The sequence below is a fragment of the Herpailurus yagouaroundi genome, unplaced genomic scaffold, assembly GCF_014898765.1.
Source record: "Herpailurus yagouaroundi ecotype Mexico unplaced genomic scaffold, PumYag 141, whole genome shotgun sequence".
Taxonomy (NCBI): Eukaryota; Metazoa; Chordata; class Mammalia; order Carnivora; family Felidae; genus Herpailurus; species Herpailurus yagouaroundi.
The window spans coordinates 5,580,107-5,598,247 of NW_024412396.1; the positions used below are offsets into that span (position 1 = coordinate 5,580,107).

Below are 18,141 nucleotides of genomic sequence, written 5' to 3' on the forward strand. Positions count from 1 at the left end.
CATTATCTGACCAAGGCAAGTAAATAAAAAAAGCAAACATTTTCAAATTCTGGTTTTCATCAAACTATACTGGTACTGGATATACGGGAGCCTTTAAATTTCATATTGCATAGAGAAAATTGGAATTTTAATGATTCATATTCCATTATTTGATACTAGCTATTATTATAAAAATAATAAATATTCATTCATATCATTGTCCTAAATATACCGCCAGGAATATCATACTACTCAAACTACACTGTATATTTTATTTTTTAAAAAATCAAGATGCTCACTCTTATCTATAAATGTTTGCACTTTTCTCACAGAAAGTATAAAAGAGAGTAGAAATAGGCTGGAGTAAGGCAGAAAGTCAATAAACCCTACTACACTTTAGTGGCAATTCTGTAAATTCTTAGCCCCAGGTGATTTTAACCCAGAAGTCTTTAACTAAACTCATAGTTTTAGAATCTGGATACAGAGTCCTTGTATCTCTTTCAAGGTATCAGTTTTAAAAATATTCCTTGTATTCCCCTGGCATAGATAAGCTAAATTTCTAAACTATATATGGCTGGGAAGAAGAAAAAAACATCAACTGATGCGTAGAACTCTAAAATATTTACATTCTGCCATGCATACATTAAAAGATACTTCCTTAAAAAGGGTAGAGAAATCAAAGTGACAGAGTATAAAATGAAATTTTATATGGAATAGCAGCTATCTGATGTAAACATGGCAAAAATTTGAACAGTAATCAACAGAAAGTTTAATGTTAGCCTATAATTTGAAAATATATTACCTAATTATTAATTCCTATGTTTGTGTATGATTAGTCAGCCTTACTTTTATCTATACATTGTTAAAATTATAATATGTCAATAACACTGTTTGGCATAATTCTTTTTCAATCCAGAAACATGAAATTAATAAGATTTTGAGCTACATTTCAAATTTATTACAATGGACATAAAATGCTATAAATTAAGTATTCTGTAAATTAATGAAGTTAATACATTTCTTTTGAAGGCAGAGTCTACTGATTGTATGATCACAAATTAAGCAGCTAATTATAAAGGGGCAAATGCAGAAACAATAATTATAATCATAAGGTAACAAATAAATTTGAGAATTTAAGAGTTTATGGGGAAGGATTCACCTATTTTAATATTAAAGAATGTCATTTTTCCCCTACAGCATGTCAGCCATTATTCAACCTTAACAACTCACATTGTCTTTTATCAAATAAAATTTTTGTTACAGAAAAATCTCACACATTAAAAGTAAACATTGGCCTTTTATGACATATATAAAGACTACATGTTATACAGAACATAATAGCTGATTTGTAACAAAAGACTACTTGCTAAGTACAAAAATTTACTTATACATATTGTTTTATAAAAACTGTTATATATAACAAGTTAACAAAATAGGAGTTTATAAGTATACTGAAAACTACAAATGTTACTAAAAATATGGTATTTGAAATCTTGAGGATATACTCTCACTTCAATTTTTATACTTTATTTAAAAAGTGATATAATTTTAAATAGATTTAATCCCTATAAACTAAACAAATTTATGTCTATAAATTTTTAAAAGGTAATCACAAAAGTAATGAGCCATATAATTGCTCCTCAGTATAACACTAAAAAGTGACTTATTCAATCAATCAATAAATCAACTAGTCAATCTATGGAAGAGGCTCTGACTGACAGTCTTTAAGTAAACAAAATGACAACTTTGTTATGTATTAAGTATGCTTAGGAAAAAAACAAAACTTCATCTGCTAAGACTTTAAGCTTCTTTTATAAGGAATTCATACTATGCTGTGGATATTTCTCTTTGATTTCCCAACTAAACACTCACTTGTTTGATGCGATCTGGATTAACGGTGGTCTGGGGTTGTAGAATGCTGACTGGTTCTGTCTTGGCCACATTTTGGGGCATTTCACGAATTTTTTCTGCAATGAATCCATGAACTGCATTCAGTGCTTCAACTGTTCCCTGGATCAAACATACTCGTTCAGTAGTACCTGTGGATGAAAGATTAATTTTCAGAAAACTTTCTTTCTTATTTTGTATTTTTTTTAAAAAAAGCCATGAAAAAGGATGATATAATGTAAAACGTAAAACTCTCAATTAAAAAGAAATGTTCAACTGAATCAGAGTGAATACATACATATATACTCCTTTTTATCATTTTTACACTCATTCTTTCCTAATAGTCTCAAAAACGGCCTTTGGATTCCAGTAGAGCCAGAGATCCTAAGAAATTATGAGCCTATCATTCCTTCATTGACATAAAAAAAATACTTGCAGAGCGTTTATAAAAAGACTTCGTGTAAATGCTAGTAACACATAGATGAAGATCTATGGACCCAGCTTTCAAAGAAGATATCTTAAGGATAAAAAGCTAGCATCAGGTCAACAATTATACGATGGTATGATGTGAAAAATAATGGATGTATCTACATGGATGGCACAAACAGATGGTCTACAATGCAAACAGCATTTAAACTGGTGGGGAGAGGAGGTCTTGGAAGGTTTACATGGCAGGTATATTTCTTCATTTCTACCATTCTTTATTCACTTACCCTGCTCTTCCTTTCATTATAACATCAACATTACCTGATATTTTATATTTGTTAATTTTTAACTTTTTCACTAGAATGCAAGCCCTCAGAGGACAATGGATTAGCTTGTTTTGTTTTGTGCTGTAGTTTCCCCACAGCCTTTAACACTCCCTGTATATAACAGGTGCACAATAAGTATTTGTTAGATGAATGAATCAGCACTGTCATTATTATGTAATTTTAATAAGACAGAATATCAGAATTAAGACCAAAATTTTAAAATAGTTCATGAAATTTGAAATTGATAAATAATTGATACAGATATAATTAATAGTGTTCTTTCCACTGCTAGTGAATAAATTTGGTTGGGTCCAATATAGATCTTACAACTCTATACTTTACAGATAAACCTTAAGGCAAAAAAATTCATTTTCAGATTATAAAAGTGAGCCTCATTATAGCAGCTTGGTATTAAATTGTAATCTTCTCAGCATCCCAACACAACACATAAAGTTACTTCTCAGAAACATTTATTAAACAGTTAACAAAAAATATCAAAAGAATGATTATTTTTAAATTTCTAAAATATTGGGTTTTGAATAAACATGAAAACTTCCAAGTACCTGACACACTTCTTTTTGGTGTTACAGTTTAAAAATTCTAAGCCACTCTATAAAACATTTTTAACATACATTTGGAAGGACAAAGTTGTGAAGCTACAAACATTAAAAAAAAATCACAGGGAGATTATGTTGCATTAAGGATTAACTGCCTCATAAACCATTTTTCTATGTTTCTAGTAGTTTTGAATTTTTTTTAATTTTTTTTTCAACGTTTATTTATTTTTGGGACAGAGAGAGACAGAGCATGAACGGGGGAGGGGCAGAGAGAGAGGGAGACACAGAATCAGAAACAGGATCCAGGCTCTGAGCCATCAGCCCAGAGCCTGATGCGGGGCTCGAACTCAAGGACCGCGAGATCGTGACCTGGCTGAAGTCGGACGCTTAACCGACTGCGCCACCCAGGCGCCCCCGAATTTTTAAAAGAATAGTAAAAGCTTATCATTCTTACTTCTAGTAAAAAGACTCAGACCACAAGAGTTTAAAGAATAATATTACAAGAATACACCTAAATTACAACTTCTTATTTTAAACAATGAAGACTCAAGTCTATGAAAAACTAAGTTTCTTAAGTTGTACAAAATATTTCAGTAGAGAGCAAGTGTGCCTCTCATTTGTAAGGATGAAGAAAATCTGAAAAACATAATGTGAGTTTGAAGGCTTAATATTTTTTTCTCCTGATCAGCTTTTCTCATCCTGTCAACCTAGATGTATCTCTGTGGTGGTTCTTGGGTAAAATGATCTAGTTTACAGGGATACTCTAGGGAAGTCTTGACAAGGTTGTATTAACTGTCTAATAAATAACTAGAAAGGATAATAATAACTGATCAATGTAGTTCATGCAAAGTGTTCTCATCTAAGTCAGGAGGCAAAACAAAATAGATCAGATTATATTCCTGCTTTTGGAGACAAATACAGAGTGCTCCTTTGGGGATGCCAGATAGGAAAGGAAATCAGCTCAACCTCAATAGGAAATCTAAAAAACAACATGGCACTAAATAACTGAAGACATTATATAATCCATGTTGCCTTTAAAATTCTAATTTAATACACTACATATCATGTCAGACAATACAGTAACCCCAACAGAGTAACAACACTCTTTAAAATTTTTTTTTTCAACGTTTATTTATTTTTTTGGGACAGAGAGAGACAGAGCATGAATGGGGGAGGGGCAGAGAGAGAGGGAGACACAGAATCGGAAACAGGCTCCAGGCTCTGAGCCGGCAGCCCAGAGCCTGACGCGGGGCTCGAACTCACGGACCGTGAGATCGTGACCTGGCTGAAGTCGGACGCTTAACCGACTGTGCCACCCAGGCGCCCCAACACTCTTTAGAGTGTACAGACTATCAGGTAGTAAATGGAAATCACTGAGCCATAAAGAAATATGATTGTCTAAAACTGAATTTCATATAGCATATAGGAGACAATTTGGAAATAGTTCATTGGTTCAAATTTACAGTACATAATCTTTGAGAATTAAATTATATCACTACCATTAGTACTACAAAAGAAAAAAAAAAGAAAAAAAAAAGAAGGAAAAAAAGGAGATTGTATATCCACCAATGGGAATTGCTGCGATCCTCAGAAGACATGCTGTCAAATTCTTCTCCTGAACCCTAATGGCCTTTTTACTCAGATAACACAAAACTATAATTTTTAGGAAAAAGTCACAAAGAGAGAAAACTGTCAGGTATATGACCAAACTGTGTAACAAAAATGCACCTATAAATCATTAAAATTGCTGTTTTTGTCACTTTAAAGGCTTTCAGGCTCCATTAGTGTCTAAACTAAACTGCTAGTTATTTATCATTTTATTTGTTTAGCAGTAGCATTTACTACTCTTTGCAATAGACTAGCAACAGAAGCTGAAAAACAATCACATAAAAGTATATGCCCACATTTCTTATGATGTAAAGATACAGAAGTATAAGACACACTGCACTTTCAAGGGACAGGTTAGAAAAATTAACAAGTAGGGCCAATGTCAAATACAGGCAGTGAAATTCAAAGTGGTTTCAGTTTTGATTTCACATACAATATCATATATTGAAAATGCATGCTTCTAAAATTAGGTACAATTTTCAAACAGATTCTATAGCAAAATTTTGATAGAGTTTTAATAAAATATATTCATTCTGTGCTGTAACCTTGAATAAGTAAGTCACTTAAACTGTTCCTGCTCCTACCTACAGCATTCTACCACTTATGCAGTGGGCCCTATTCCTTCTTACCTACCAAGTTTACGATTTCTTCAGGTATTAGAGTTCTTTCTTACATCATAATTTTTCCTTTGCTATTAAATCATTTCTATCAGCAGAAAAACATGTTATAATTTCTTCAATTTTTAAAGACTCCTCCTTTATGACAGAACTAAAAATTATTTGACAAAGTAAGTAAAGTAACTAATTTAGGCAAAGATCATCAAATCATATGATGTAAGGTTAATGGGTAATTTTCAGTGGAAATGTTAAGGCAGTCACCAACTGACCTCCCTGATCGCCATTAGCATGACTAAGAATGAGAAAGTGGGGGTGCCAGCGTGGCTCAATTGACTAAGCACCCAAATCTTGATTTCTGTTCAGGTCATGATCCCAGGGTCATGGGATCAAGCCCTGTATCAGGTTCCGCACTGAGCATGGAGCCTGTTTAAGATTCTGTCTTCCTTCCTCTCTCTCTCTCTGTCCCTCTACCACTCTCCCCAGCTCACTCATGCTCTCTGTCTCTCAAAAAAACAAAAACAAAACCAAAAAGAATGTGAAAGTGAACCATGCACCTCTTGATGTGAAGCAATACCACTGACACACAGGGCACTAATGATGAAGTACGTTTCCCAAAGTAGATGAACCTAAATCCAATCAAACACACTACATTAGAGTTTACAAATAATATTGAAAGCAGAAAAAAAATGACACCATGAGGAATCAAAGATACAAATCAAGAATGTAGGACACTCAACAGGTCAATTGTTCTTGCCCCATCAATAAAAGAGGGACTTCACTCTAGACTAAAAGTGCCTTACGAGATATAATGATCAAATGTAAATTAGAATTTGACTAATCTAGATTCAAACAACTTTTATTTTAAACAATTGTGACAATATAAGATCTAGGTATTAGATAGTATCAAGGAATTACTATTAATTTTAACAGGTATGATTATGACATCAGGTTGTGTAAAAAAAAAACTGCCATTTTTCCTTTCTTTTTTTCTTTTTTTTAGATGCATACCGAAGCATATACAGATAAAATGATTGGGATTCATTTTTAAATATTAAACAGTAACAAAAAAATGAGTAAATAAAATAAGTCTACAAAAATTTTGATATTTTTGATATATGTGAAGAGTGTAAAGGGGCTCATTGTACTATTCTTTTCTGTATGTTTGGAATTTTCAAAATAAAAGAAAAACATTTCAAAGGCTTCCTTGACGTCATTCATACTCCTCTCTCCAGTTATAGCTCAATTTTCTTATCCCTCAAAATTCCTTGAATGATCCCCTTTCTACTTCTTCACCGCTTTCTTTTTACTTGAATCTATTCCAATATGGCTTTTGTCCCTCACTCCATTCAAACCATTCATCACAGCTGTACCTGGGTAAATCCAATCTTCATGTCTTTATGTTGTTTGACCCATCAGCAGAATTTGACGCAGTTAACCAATCCATTCTGAAAACATTTCACTTAGCTTTCAGATTATCACACACTCCTGGGTCTTTATTTTATTCAGTTCATTCATTCATTTGACAAAAGTCTATTAACTCCCTACTAAATGTGAGGTACTATCCTAGAAGCTGAGTGACAGACGAATACTCCTGCTTTCAAGGAGTTCATATTCCAGTTCATGTAGACACTATACATAAAACAAATAAAATATATATACAGAATACAAAATGAACTTGTGCTATGAAGAAAATTTGGAAACAATAATAACATGAGCAAAGATAAAAATTAAAGTATGAAAGGGACCTTGTCTGTCATGGTCACTACTATATCCTCAAGTGTCTAGAATAGTGCACAGTATACTGTAGGTGCTTAAGAAGTCTTTTTTGAATAAATGAAAACCTTAGTCTAAATTTTCTCATCTGTATATTGAAAACATATGTGATTGATTTTAAGAACTTTTTATTAATAAAATGTCTACATTAAAGCAGTTACCTTCTTTGGGTTTAGAAGATCAGTAAATGTGTATAAAACTAGATAATTTGAGAAAATTATTTAAAAATATAGTAAATTATAAATTATCATGTCCATTAGAATAGGTCTAGTCTAGAATAATGGGCACATACTAATGATTTGATCCACATTATTTCCAATTGCCAACTATAATGAAAATTAGTGAACATTTTGTTTGGATGTAAGAAAATACTCCTACTAAGGATATAACTAGTGTCTTATAATGAAAATGCAAGTATATACTTCTTTAGAAAATATCAGTATCAATCTAAAATAAGAAATTGGTTGAATGAATGTCAGTGAAACATCTCAAAATGAAAAATTAATATAAAAAATTTAGTAGATTACTAATAATTCTAGGACAATTTACTGACAATGATTTTGGCCTTGAAAAGGACTAAGAAAATGCAGGTGCCAATTAGCCTTGCAATAGGCAAAAATTGAGATTTACAACAAAATATAACATATAGATAATTTTTACAGTAAGACAACAGCTACTTATATCATTGAGAAATTACTTATTTTAGACAGAATATATTCTGAATAAAGGTTTATTTCCTTCGGGGCGGCTGGGTGGCTCAGTTGGTTAAGTGTCTGACTTAGGCACAGGTCATGATCCTACAGTTTGTGGGTTCTAGCCCCGCGTCAGGCTCTGTGCTGACAGCTCAGAGCCTGGAGCCTACTTCAGATTCTGTGTCTCCCTCTCTCTCTGCTCCTCCCCTGCTCACACTCTCTCTCTCTCTAAAATAAATAAACCTTAAAAAAAATTTATTTCTTTCATTATAAAATTTCTATTATTTTAAGAAATATCTCCCAATTTATTGTGTATTTCAAATATATTTAATGTTTCCATAATAACTTGGGAGTCAACTATATAATTCTGGGCAATAGTAAAGTGGTAATCTCAAGATTTCTTTGGGTATGTAAGTCAATTTATCCTAAAAAACAAAACAAATAAAAAAAAAAAAAAGGCAGAAACGGACTTAAATACAAAAAACAAACTGATAGTTGCCAGACGAGAGAGAGGTAAAAGGATCGGAAAAATAGGTGAAGGGGATTAAAAGGTACAAACTTCCAGTTATTTATTTTTAAATAAGTCATAGAGATGAAATGTACAGACTAGGGAATGTAGGCGATGATATTGTATTAACACTGTATGGTGACACACGGTGACTAGATTTGTTGTGATGAGCGTTAGGTATTGTATAGAATTGCTGAATCACTATGTTGTACACCTGAAACTAATATAGCATTTTATGTCAACTGTATTTCAGTAATGAAAAACTAAAACAGAGAGTATAATTTTTTAAATGAATAAAGCAATTTTCAAGGATTATTTCATTAGTCTCAGTCTATACATGGTAATTTAATTAGCTGCAAGTTTTTGTGGTTTGAAAAAAAAGCAGGAGAATTAGCTCATTAGGTTTCCTTAGATATTAAAAATAACCTATAGAATATTTATCACTAGTAACAACATGTATTATAAATTTTAGGTTAGACAACAAAATGTAAATTATTTTAAAGAATTAAAAAACAGTAATAGTAATCATAAATTTAACAGATTAAAACTGTTGAAAGATACCTGAAAATACATGCCTTTAATACATTACCTTTCAACAGATAATGTTACCATTTCTATAATATGTATCTTCTACAATAATCTCTATATAAAAAACATCTATTCCTACTAATGCCTTTATAAATAGTTGATTTATATGCATTCCGTATTTATTGCTGTAATTACATCAGCAAAAGCCCCACTTAAGGGTATTTAAGGGTTTCGTAGGTATAGAAATAGAGTATTACCTTCTTTCAGGGAAAAACATATACTTTACCAATTTCAAGAAATAAAGCCATTCAAAGGTTTCCTCTGAAATTCACAGCCATACATCTTTTCCTTTTGGCTTACTTTCTTTTCCATGTTCCTATACTCATTGGGAAGAGCTAATTTAACAATCAATTTTACAATATGTATCTCAGAATATTCCTGGAAGATAAGTGCTTTAAACATTGATTATATGTAAATTTATAAACCATCTTATGATTTATATAAAAATATATATGTCAAAATACATGTATTTAATATATTAGTGTATTGTATATTATATATTATATACTACCTCATTTAATGCTCACAATAACCAGGGCAGATAATGTTATCTTGAAGCAGCTAGCCCAAGGACACACAACTAACAAATGCAGAGATGTAAGGTTTTGCCAAATACCGTATTATAACATATACTTTATATGTTATGCCTTATATCCATTATAACATATACTTTCTGAAAATGTAATGAAAGGCCAGGTCCCAAATTACATCCATTTAAGAAAGTCACATGTTTCAGCTTGGAAAAGTAATTTTCACCCAAATCTGACAATTTTTTACGTACACTGAGTCACACCATTATAATATCACTTCACAGATTTATTCTAAAACTGGCATAAAATGAAAGAAATGATTGACCCTTCTTGCAGAGAACTTACCGCCACAGGAGATAGTTAATAATTGTGTGGACTATTTAGCAGATTTTTGAAAACAAGTTTCCAGATCAACAAAAGCACTTAGGAAAACTGCCATAAAGTTTGTCCAATTTGTAATTGCAGCTTTTATACCATTGTACAGTTATGCACATTTGATAATGCTTCCTCCTACCCTACAATTTCTAAGGAAAAAAATATACTATTTCAAGAAGAGGCATTTTTAAAAAAGGAAATCATAGGAATTGACATCTTAGGATACGAAGTAATAATTGCTTTTCTTCTCCAGGTAATTAACTCTCCACATAATCATGTCTCTACTTCTAAACTGTAAAAATCTGAAAAGGGCCATTATAACATGCGTTAGTCCCAAACCAATGTAGCAAAGGCTTGATAATCTGTTTATAGAGCATGCTTCACCATTGATATATACTCAGTCAAGCCAAAGAATTAGTCTACTTTTCAGAAAAATCTAAAAGTACAGAGTCTTCAAAGAACTTAAGATGAGAGAATAAATGAATGGGAATCAGAGTGGATGTCCAGCTTCTTATTTACTCATTCTCTTCCCAAGCATGCAAATGGCATGGTCATTTAGTTTTCAATAACTATTCTCACAAGGCAGCAACAAGATCATAGGAGACATTAACTTCTGAAGAACCCTGAGGTTTGAAAGCAGACATATCTGAAAATTCTAAGTAACAATTGCAATTGTTCTCATATATGTTGTACCTCCTTTCCAGTTTTTAAATTCTGAGGTCATGCAAAAATTTCTACCAACAGTTATAATTATGACTGACTAGTTATTCATCCATCCTTGGCATACATAGGTTTATGATTTTAAATTCAGACACGGCAATTCTAGTTTGGTCAGTATTATCACCTTTTAACTTCCATCATGCATTACAGGAAAATAAAACTGCCATGACTAAATTTTATTAGAAGTTTTAATTATGTTTTTATATGTATACATAAAATAGACTTCCTGATTTTCTTTTCACTACCAAACCCTGTCACCATTTTTGACATTGATTTGTACTCTTAAATTTCTGCCAGAAGAAAAACTGCACTTAGAATTAATTTTCCTAGCTACTCCTTATATACTAACAGGGATTAATTTGCAGAATTCTGTGGACCATGCTTGGAAGCTGGAAAACAGCTTGCAACAAACACGTGCTATCAAATTAAGCTCACAAACTCAGAAGCATGACCAGTGGTTAGCATGCATAGCTAATCAAAGTCATCTGAAGGTAAGGAGAGAAACATACCACTGGACATGGAGCACTGTAAAAAAATCTGAGGACTGATGTAAGCTGAGAGTAAAAAGATGAACATCCCTAGTGATAGTCCTGTTCCTAACATAGAAATTATCACTTTGAGATCCAATATAGATTAATGTTTTACCCAAGTCTACACAGTGACTTTATTCCACATTTGCTTTAAAAATAGTTATTTTGAAAATGACTCCATTTTTATTAGGAGCCAGCCTATAAATCAAACACAAGACCCACATTTGCATAGGTTTTAAGAGTGAATTATTCAAGTTAGTGAATGATAACAAATGTCCTACTGTTGATCACATACACTATATCAAATGAATATACAGGAAGCATGAAGAATTGTGACCCATTAACTTGCTGGGGGAAGGAATATGGGAAGGTAAATTTGTAAAGTTTGGAAAAATGTTAAAAATTTCAAGGGTACATGTAATCCTTTAATAAAGAGAATTATTTTAATAAAAAGTTATTAATTTAGGGCACAGTTTTAAATTGTGCTGAGATGATATAAAATGGCAAAATATTTTATAATTGTGGTAAATTACATATAACATAAAATTGCCATTAAGCCACTTTTGATATTTATTTTTGAGAGAGAGACACACACACAGAGTGTGAGCAGGGAGCAGGCTAGGGGCAGAGAGAGAGAAAGACACAAAATCTGAGGCTGCTCTAGGCTCTGAGCTGTCAGCCCAGAGCCCAACATGGGGCTTGAACTCAAGAAACACGAGATCATGACCTGAGCTGAAGCTGGAACCACCCAGGTACCTCCCCATTTAAACCACTTTTAATTGCACAAATCATTGGCATTAATTATAGTCAGAAGCTTGTACAAATATCACCACTACTTCCAAATTTTCTTATCATCTCAAAGAGAAAGTGTGTAACTCTTAAGAAATAAATCCCCGGGGCGCCTGGGTGGCGCAGTCGGTTAAGCGTCCGACTTCAGCCAGGTCACGATCTCGCGGTCCGGGAGTTCGAGCCCCGCGTCAGGCTCTGGGCTGATGGCTCAGAGCCTGGAGCCTGTTTCCGATTCTGTGTCTCCCTCTCTCTCTGCCCCTCCCCCGTTCATGCTCTGTCTCTCTCTGTCCCAAAAATAAATAAACGTTGAAAAAAAAAAAAAAAAAAGAACTTCATCCCTTTCTATGGCTAAATAATTTTCCATTGTGTCTATATATTACATTTGTTCATTCATTCTTCTATCAATGGACACTGAGTTGTTTCCACCTTTTGGCTATTGTGAATAATGCTGCAATTAACATTAATGTACAAGTATCTACACAGGTATCTGTTTTCACCTCTTCTGGATATATATCTAGGAGTGGAATTGCTGGGCAATATGGAAATTCTATTCTAGCTTTTTAAGGAGGAGCTAACCTGTTTTTCACAGGGCTGAACCATTTTACATTCCCAGCATCAATGTATGAGGACTCCGGTTTCCCCATTTCCTCACTAACAACTATTTTATTTAAAAAAAAAAAAATAGCTATCACTGTAATATTGATTTGCATTCCCCTAATCACTAATGATGTTGATTATATTTTCATTGCTTATTGACCATTTGTATATTCTCTGTGGAGAAAGGCCTACTCACCCCCTTTTCCCATAATTTTGTTTTTGTCTTTTTGTTGTAGACTTTTAGTTAACATATTCTAGATAATAAAGCCTTATCATTTATATGATTTACAAACACCAGATATATATATTTACTTCGGGACTGTCAAATACATGCCATTGTTCTGTATGTCTATCCCTATGTAAGCATCACAATGTTCTGATTACTGCAACTTTGCAGTAATGTTTGAAATAGGGAAGAGTGAATCCCCACACTTTTTCAAGATTGTTTTATATATTCTAGTCCTATTGAAATTCCATATGAATTTGAAGACTAGGTTTTCCATTTGTTTAAAAAAGGCTGTTAGAATTTTAATAGAGATTTAATTGAATTTATAGATTACTCTGGGTAGTATTGGCATCTTTTTTTTTGATTCCTTTTTTCTTTTTTTATACCTTTTTCTTTTTTTATACCTTTTTTATTTTTTTATGTTAGCTGTTATTTTTTTTAATTTTATTTTTTTTAATTTACATCCATATTAGTTAGCATATAGTGCAACAATGATTTCAGGAGTAGATTCCTTAATGCTCCTTACCCATTTAGCCCATCCCCCCTCCCACAACCCCTCTAGTAACCCTCTTGTTTGTTCTCGATATTTAAGAGTCTCTTGTGTTTTGTTCCCCTCCCTGTTTTTATATTCCCTTCCCTTATGTTCATCTGTTTTGTCTCTTGAAGTCCTCATATGAGTGAAATCATATCTGTCTTTCTCTAATTTCGCTTGGCATAATACCCTCTAGTTCCATCCACATAGTTGCAAATGGCAAGATTTCATTCTTTTTGATTGCCAAGTAATACTCCATTGTATATATATATACCACTTCTTTATCCATTCATCTATCGATGGACATTTGGGCTCTTTCCATGCTTTGGCTATTGTTGATAGTGCATTGGGGTGCATATGTCCCTTCAGAACAGAACACCAGTATGCCTTGGATAAATACCTAGTAGTCCAATTGCTGGGTCATAGGGTAGTTTTTAATTTTTTTTTTAATTTTTATTTTTTTGAGGAACCTCCATACTGTTTTCTAGAGTAGATGCACCAGTTTGCATTCCCACCAGCAGTGCAAAAGAGATCCTCTCTCTCTGCATCCTCGCCAACATCTGTTGTTGCCTGAGTTGTTAATGTTAGCCATTCTGAAAGGTGTAAGGTGGTATCTCACTGTGGTTTTGATTTGTATTTCCCTAATGACAAATGATGTCGAGCATTTTTTCATGTGCTGGTTGGCCATCTGGATGTCTTCTTTGGAGAAGTATCTATTCATGTCTTTTACCCATTTCTTCACTGGATTATTTGCTTTTGGGTGTTGAGTTTGAGAAGTTCTTTATAGATTTTGGATACTAACACTTTATCTGATACATCGTTTACAAATATCTTCTCCCATTCTGTCGGTTGCCTTTTAGTTTTGCTGATAAATGTTTCCTTCGCTGTGCAGAAGCTTTTTATTTTGATGAGGTCTCAGTAGTTCATTTTGGCTTTTGTTTCCCTTGCCTCTGGAGACGTATTGATAAGAAGTTGCTGCGGCCAAGATCAAAGAGGTTTTTGCCTACTTTCACCTCAAGGATTTTGAAGGCTTCCTGTCTTACATTGAGGTCTTTCACCAATTTTGAGTTTATTTTTGTGTCTGGTGTAAGAAAGTGGTCCAGGTTGATTCTTCTGCATGTCGCTGTCCAGTTTCCCCAGCACCACTTGCTGAAGAGACTGTCTTTATTCCATTGGATATTCTTTCCTGCTTTGTCAAAGATGAGTTGGCCATACATTTGTGGGTCCATTTCTAGGTTGTCTATTCTGTTCCATTGTTAAAATGTCAATACTACCCAAAGCAACCTACATATTCAATGCAATGCCTATCAAAATAACACCAGCATTCTTCACAGAGCTAGAACAAATAATCCTAAAATTTGTATGGAACCAGAAAAGAGAATAGCCAAAGCAATCTTGAAAAACAAAACCAAAGCAGGAAGCATGACAATCCCAGACTTCAAGCAATACTACAAAACTGTAATCATCAAGACACTATAGTACTAGCACAAGAACAGACACTCAGATCAATAGTATTAGCATCTTAAAAATATTAAGTCTTCCTACCAATGAATATTGGATGTTTTTCCACTTATTTAGGTCTTTGGTCTTTTCATCTCCTTAAATTTATTCCTAGGTATTTTATTCCCTTAGATGCTGTTGCACACGAAGTTGCTTTCTTAATTTCCTTTTGGGATTGTTCATTACTGGTGTATGAAAATACACTGATTTTTGTGTGTTGATTTTTATACCCTACAACTTGCTGAATTTGTTTATTAGCTCTAGTAGCTTTTTGTAGATTCTTTAGGGTTTTCTATATACATGAGATCATGTCATCTGTGAAGAGAGATAGTTTTACTTCCTCCTTTTAATTTGGATACCTGTTAAAAACTTTCCTTGTTCAATCATCAGGCTAGGACTACCAGTACAGTGTTGAATAACAGTGTTGAAAGCAGGTATCCCGGTCTTGTTCTTGATCTTAGGGCTAAAGCTTTCTGAGTTTCATTACTGTGATATTATCAGTGGATTCCATAAATATCTTTTATTATGCTGAAAAAAATGACAATATTTTATCAAGAAAGAAAGTACAAATCTTCCACTAAAACATGCTGCTAATATGTACTCTCCCTGTGTGCATAGTAGTTTTACTATGACCATGATGCTGAGAGTAAGTAGCAAAATATCTTATGTAAATAGCTGCAGCATGCCACAACATATTTGGAGAAAAATGTGGCCTTGAGGCTGAAGGTGAGGCTCAGAAGTTTTTCAAAGTTCTTCAACTCAATTGCTAATTTTTTTTGCATTCTTTGATGTGAACAAACAATGGAATAAGGTGCCAATTCATTTTTTCATGATAGAGTATTAAAGAATTATAAGCAAAAGAACATTGGGATATATTAGAGTTATAAGGGCTAACGGTGAGACTATAGAGACTATAGTCACTAACGGTGAGACTATAGCTAACGGTGTTTGACTATAGCTCAAAACAGGGAGGTATTATTCAGATGAGTTTCTGTGGTATCATGAACTAAAATTAACTGACTTGCCCATTATACTCTTAATTTCATGTGTCCCATAAAAATAATAAAACTGTATTTCCATAAGAATAATTTTCTATAATTCTAATTCCTGTTTCATATAAGCCTGTCTCCTATCTTTGTCTCTGTTACTCTGAATTACTTAAAGGTTATGAAGAAGGTCTGTCAACTGAAGAAATCTCAGGCTAGATGTTACCTGCCCATAACAGAGTACTTCCATGTCACATATATTCATGCACTATCATAGAAATACATAACTCTCCATAGACTTAAACCTCCTGATCCTTTGGATAGCCCTTTTGACTTCTAATCCACTTGAAGACAGATCTTTGGACTCCTGGTCACCCACAGGTCTCTGATCCATGTGAAGACAGAAGACTGGCTTTCTTTCCTCTGGCCTCCTTTCATTTCGAAGGGATTCAGATCTTTAGTTTCCCATCCACTATGTAGTTTCTGGCCTCCTGCCCTTACTCATTAACCTACCCCTATAAATAAGTTCTCGTGTTTCCTTCAGTTAGTTCATTTGAGTCAACTGTTCCCCTGTTCAGTGGCTACGACACCTCAGTATCTCACTACTCTTGCTCCTCTCCCATGAAAGATCACCGCATCATTTTAAGGAGCAGGAAACAAAGGTCAGTGGTATCAGACCTTTCAAATAATAAGCTGGACTAAACTTTAACTGCTCATCTTCCTATAAGAGATTTCTGTTCCTCATGTTCCTATATATATAAGTTACCAGAAGTCTAAATCTCTCTAGTCATCACTTCGATTCTCATGCTCATAGTTTTCTCTATGTCTCCAGTCTGACCCAATTCCCTACCTTACTCTGTCCTTCTAAACCTCTTCATGGTGTCCTCTCTTACCTCAGTTTCAACATATGTTCCATATCCAAAACGTCTTTTATGAATGTTCCTTTTAGTTTCACCCCTTGATTATATTTGGCTGTTCCTTTAGTCCTTTATGTCCCACGGAGCACTCTCAACTGGGGCAGTTTTTATTCTGTCAAATCCCAGGTTACTTGGGGCCACAAACTATTTAGATATTTTCCTTGCTCCACTTTGTCACTCCCTTGCTGTCTTTGCCATTACAGTTTCTTTCAACAGTTTTGGAAACAAAGGCTGAACAGGAGGAGTACCAGGTACAGAGGCAGACCGTAAATCAGATGTTTAAGTTTTCAGTCAACAAGCAGAATGATAGGGATGTTGGTAAATTATAGCAATGGAGACAAATAGTAAATGGTATAGTATTATGTTATTTTACCTTTCCTCTCCATACAGTAGCCTTAGTTAACCATTTCTGCCTTATGGAAACACTTTCTTATTTTGGCTTCCTGGTTGCTATATTCTGCCTACGTTAACTAACTTAGTTCCATGGTTGTAAATATCATAAATATATATTATGAATTTACTCTCTCTGTACTGACACTTCCGGAGTTCAAGCCATCACGGTCTCTAAACAGGACAGGCTGCTTCACTTCTCGCACCTCTATCAATCCACTCCTTGCTGAAAGTAATTTATTGGACATGCAAATGATATGCAGTTTACCAGTTTAAACTAAGTGTACTCTCAGAGTTAAATCCAAATCTCTCACTCTGGCTTTCAAACCCCATCATGATTTGGCCTCTCATTCCTCATCTCATATTACTCTCCCTCTCTTTTTCTTCACTCCAGGGAGTTGGGTCTTTTTTAGTCACTGGAACATGCCAAGGCTTGTTCTCACTTAGGTCTTTTTTTCCTACTGACTTTTACCCTAGGTACACTTTTCCTCTGTCTTTTCCTATAGAGGCCCCTTTCTCACCTTAAGACCATGATTCTGTGATAGCTCATCAGAGAGATCTCACTGTTAACAAGCATAAAATAGCCTACTCTCAGTCTCTATCACTTTAGGCTTCTTTACTTTCTCCATTATTCTTACCACTTTCTGAAATTCTTGTTTCTTATAATTTACTTCACTGTCTGTCTCTTCTGATTAGAACAAAAGGATGAAGAGGGAAGAAACCTTGACTGTTTTGTTCTCAGCTATATCCCCAACCCAAAACTTAGCAGACTATTAATAATTATTCATTTAATGAATTAAAATTATGGCCTTGGATAATCACATTACAGCAAAAATTTTAACATGTTTATTTATTATTGAGAGAGAAAGAGAGAGAGAGAGTGAGAGAGAGAGAGAGAGAAAAAATCTGAAGCAGGCTCCAGGCTCTGAGCTGTAAGCGCAGAGCCCAACGTGGGGCTCAAACTCATGAACCATGAGATCATGCCCTGAGCAGAAGTCAGACACTTAACCAACTGAGCCACCCAGACACCCCTACAGTAAGATTATATTATATTATATTATATTATATTATATTATATTATATTATAT

The 18,141-nt window shown here is 33.8% G+C and overlaps 1 protein-coding gene across 6 annotated transcripts in view; it reads right to left on the bottom strand.

Moving 5' to 3' along the window:
- The window catches only part of NOVA1 (NOVA alternative splicing regulator 1), a 153,175-nt gene that overhangs the window by 38,031 nt on the left and 97,003 nt on the right, over positions 1–18,141 (bottom strand). For all 6 annotated transcript variants that reach the window (XM_040476837.1, XM_040476836.1, XM_040476839.1 and 3 more), the window contains one exon: positions 1,852–2,018. In XM_040476837.1, the coding sequence (XP_040332771.1) occupies positions 1,852–2,018 (167 nt within the window). The remainder of the gene's footprint in view (positions 1–1,851; positions 2,019–18,141) is intronic.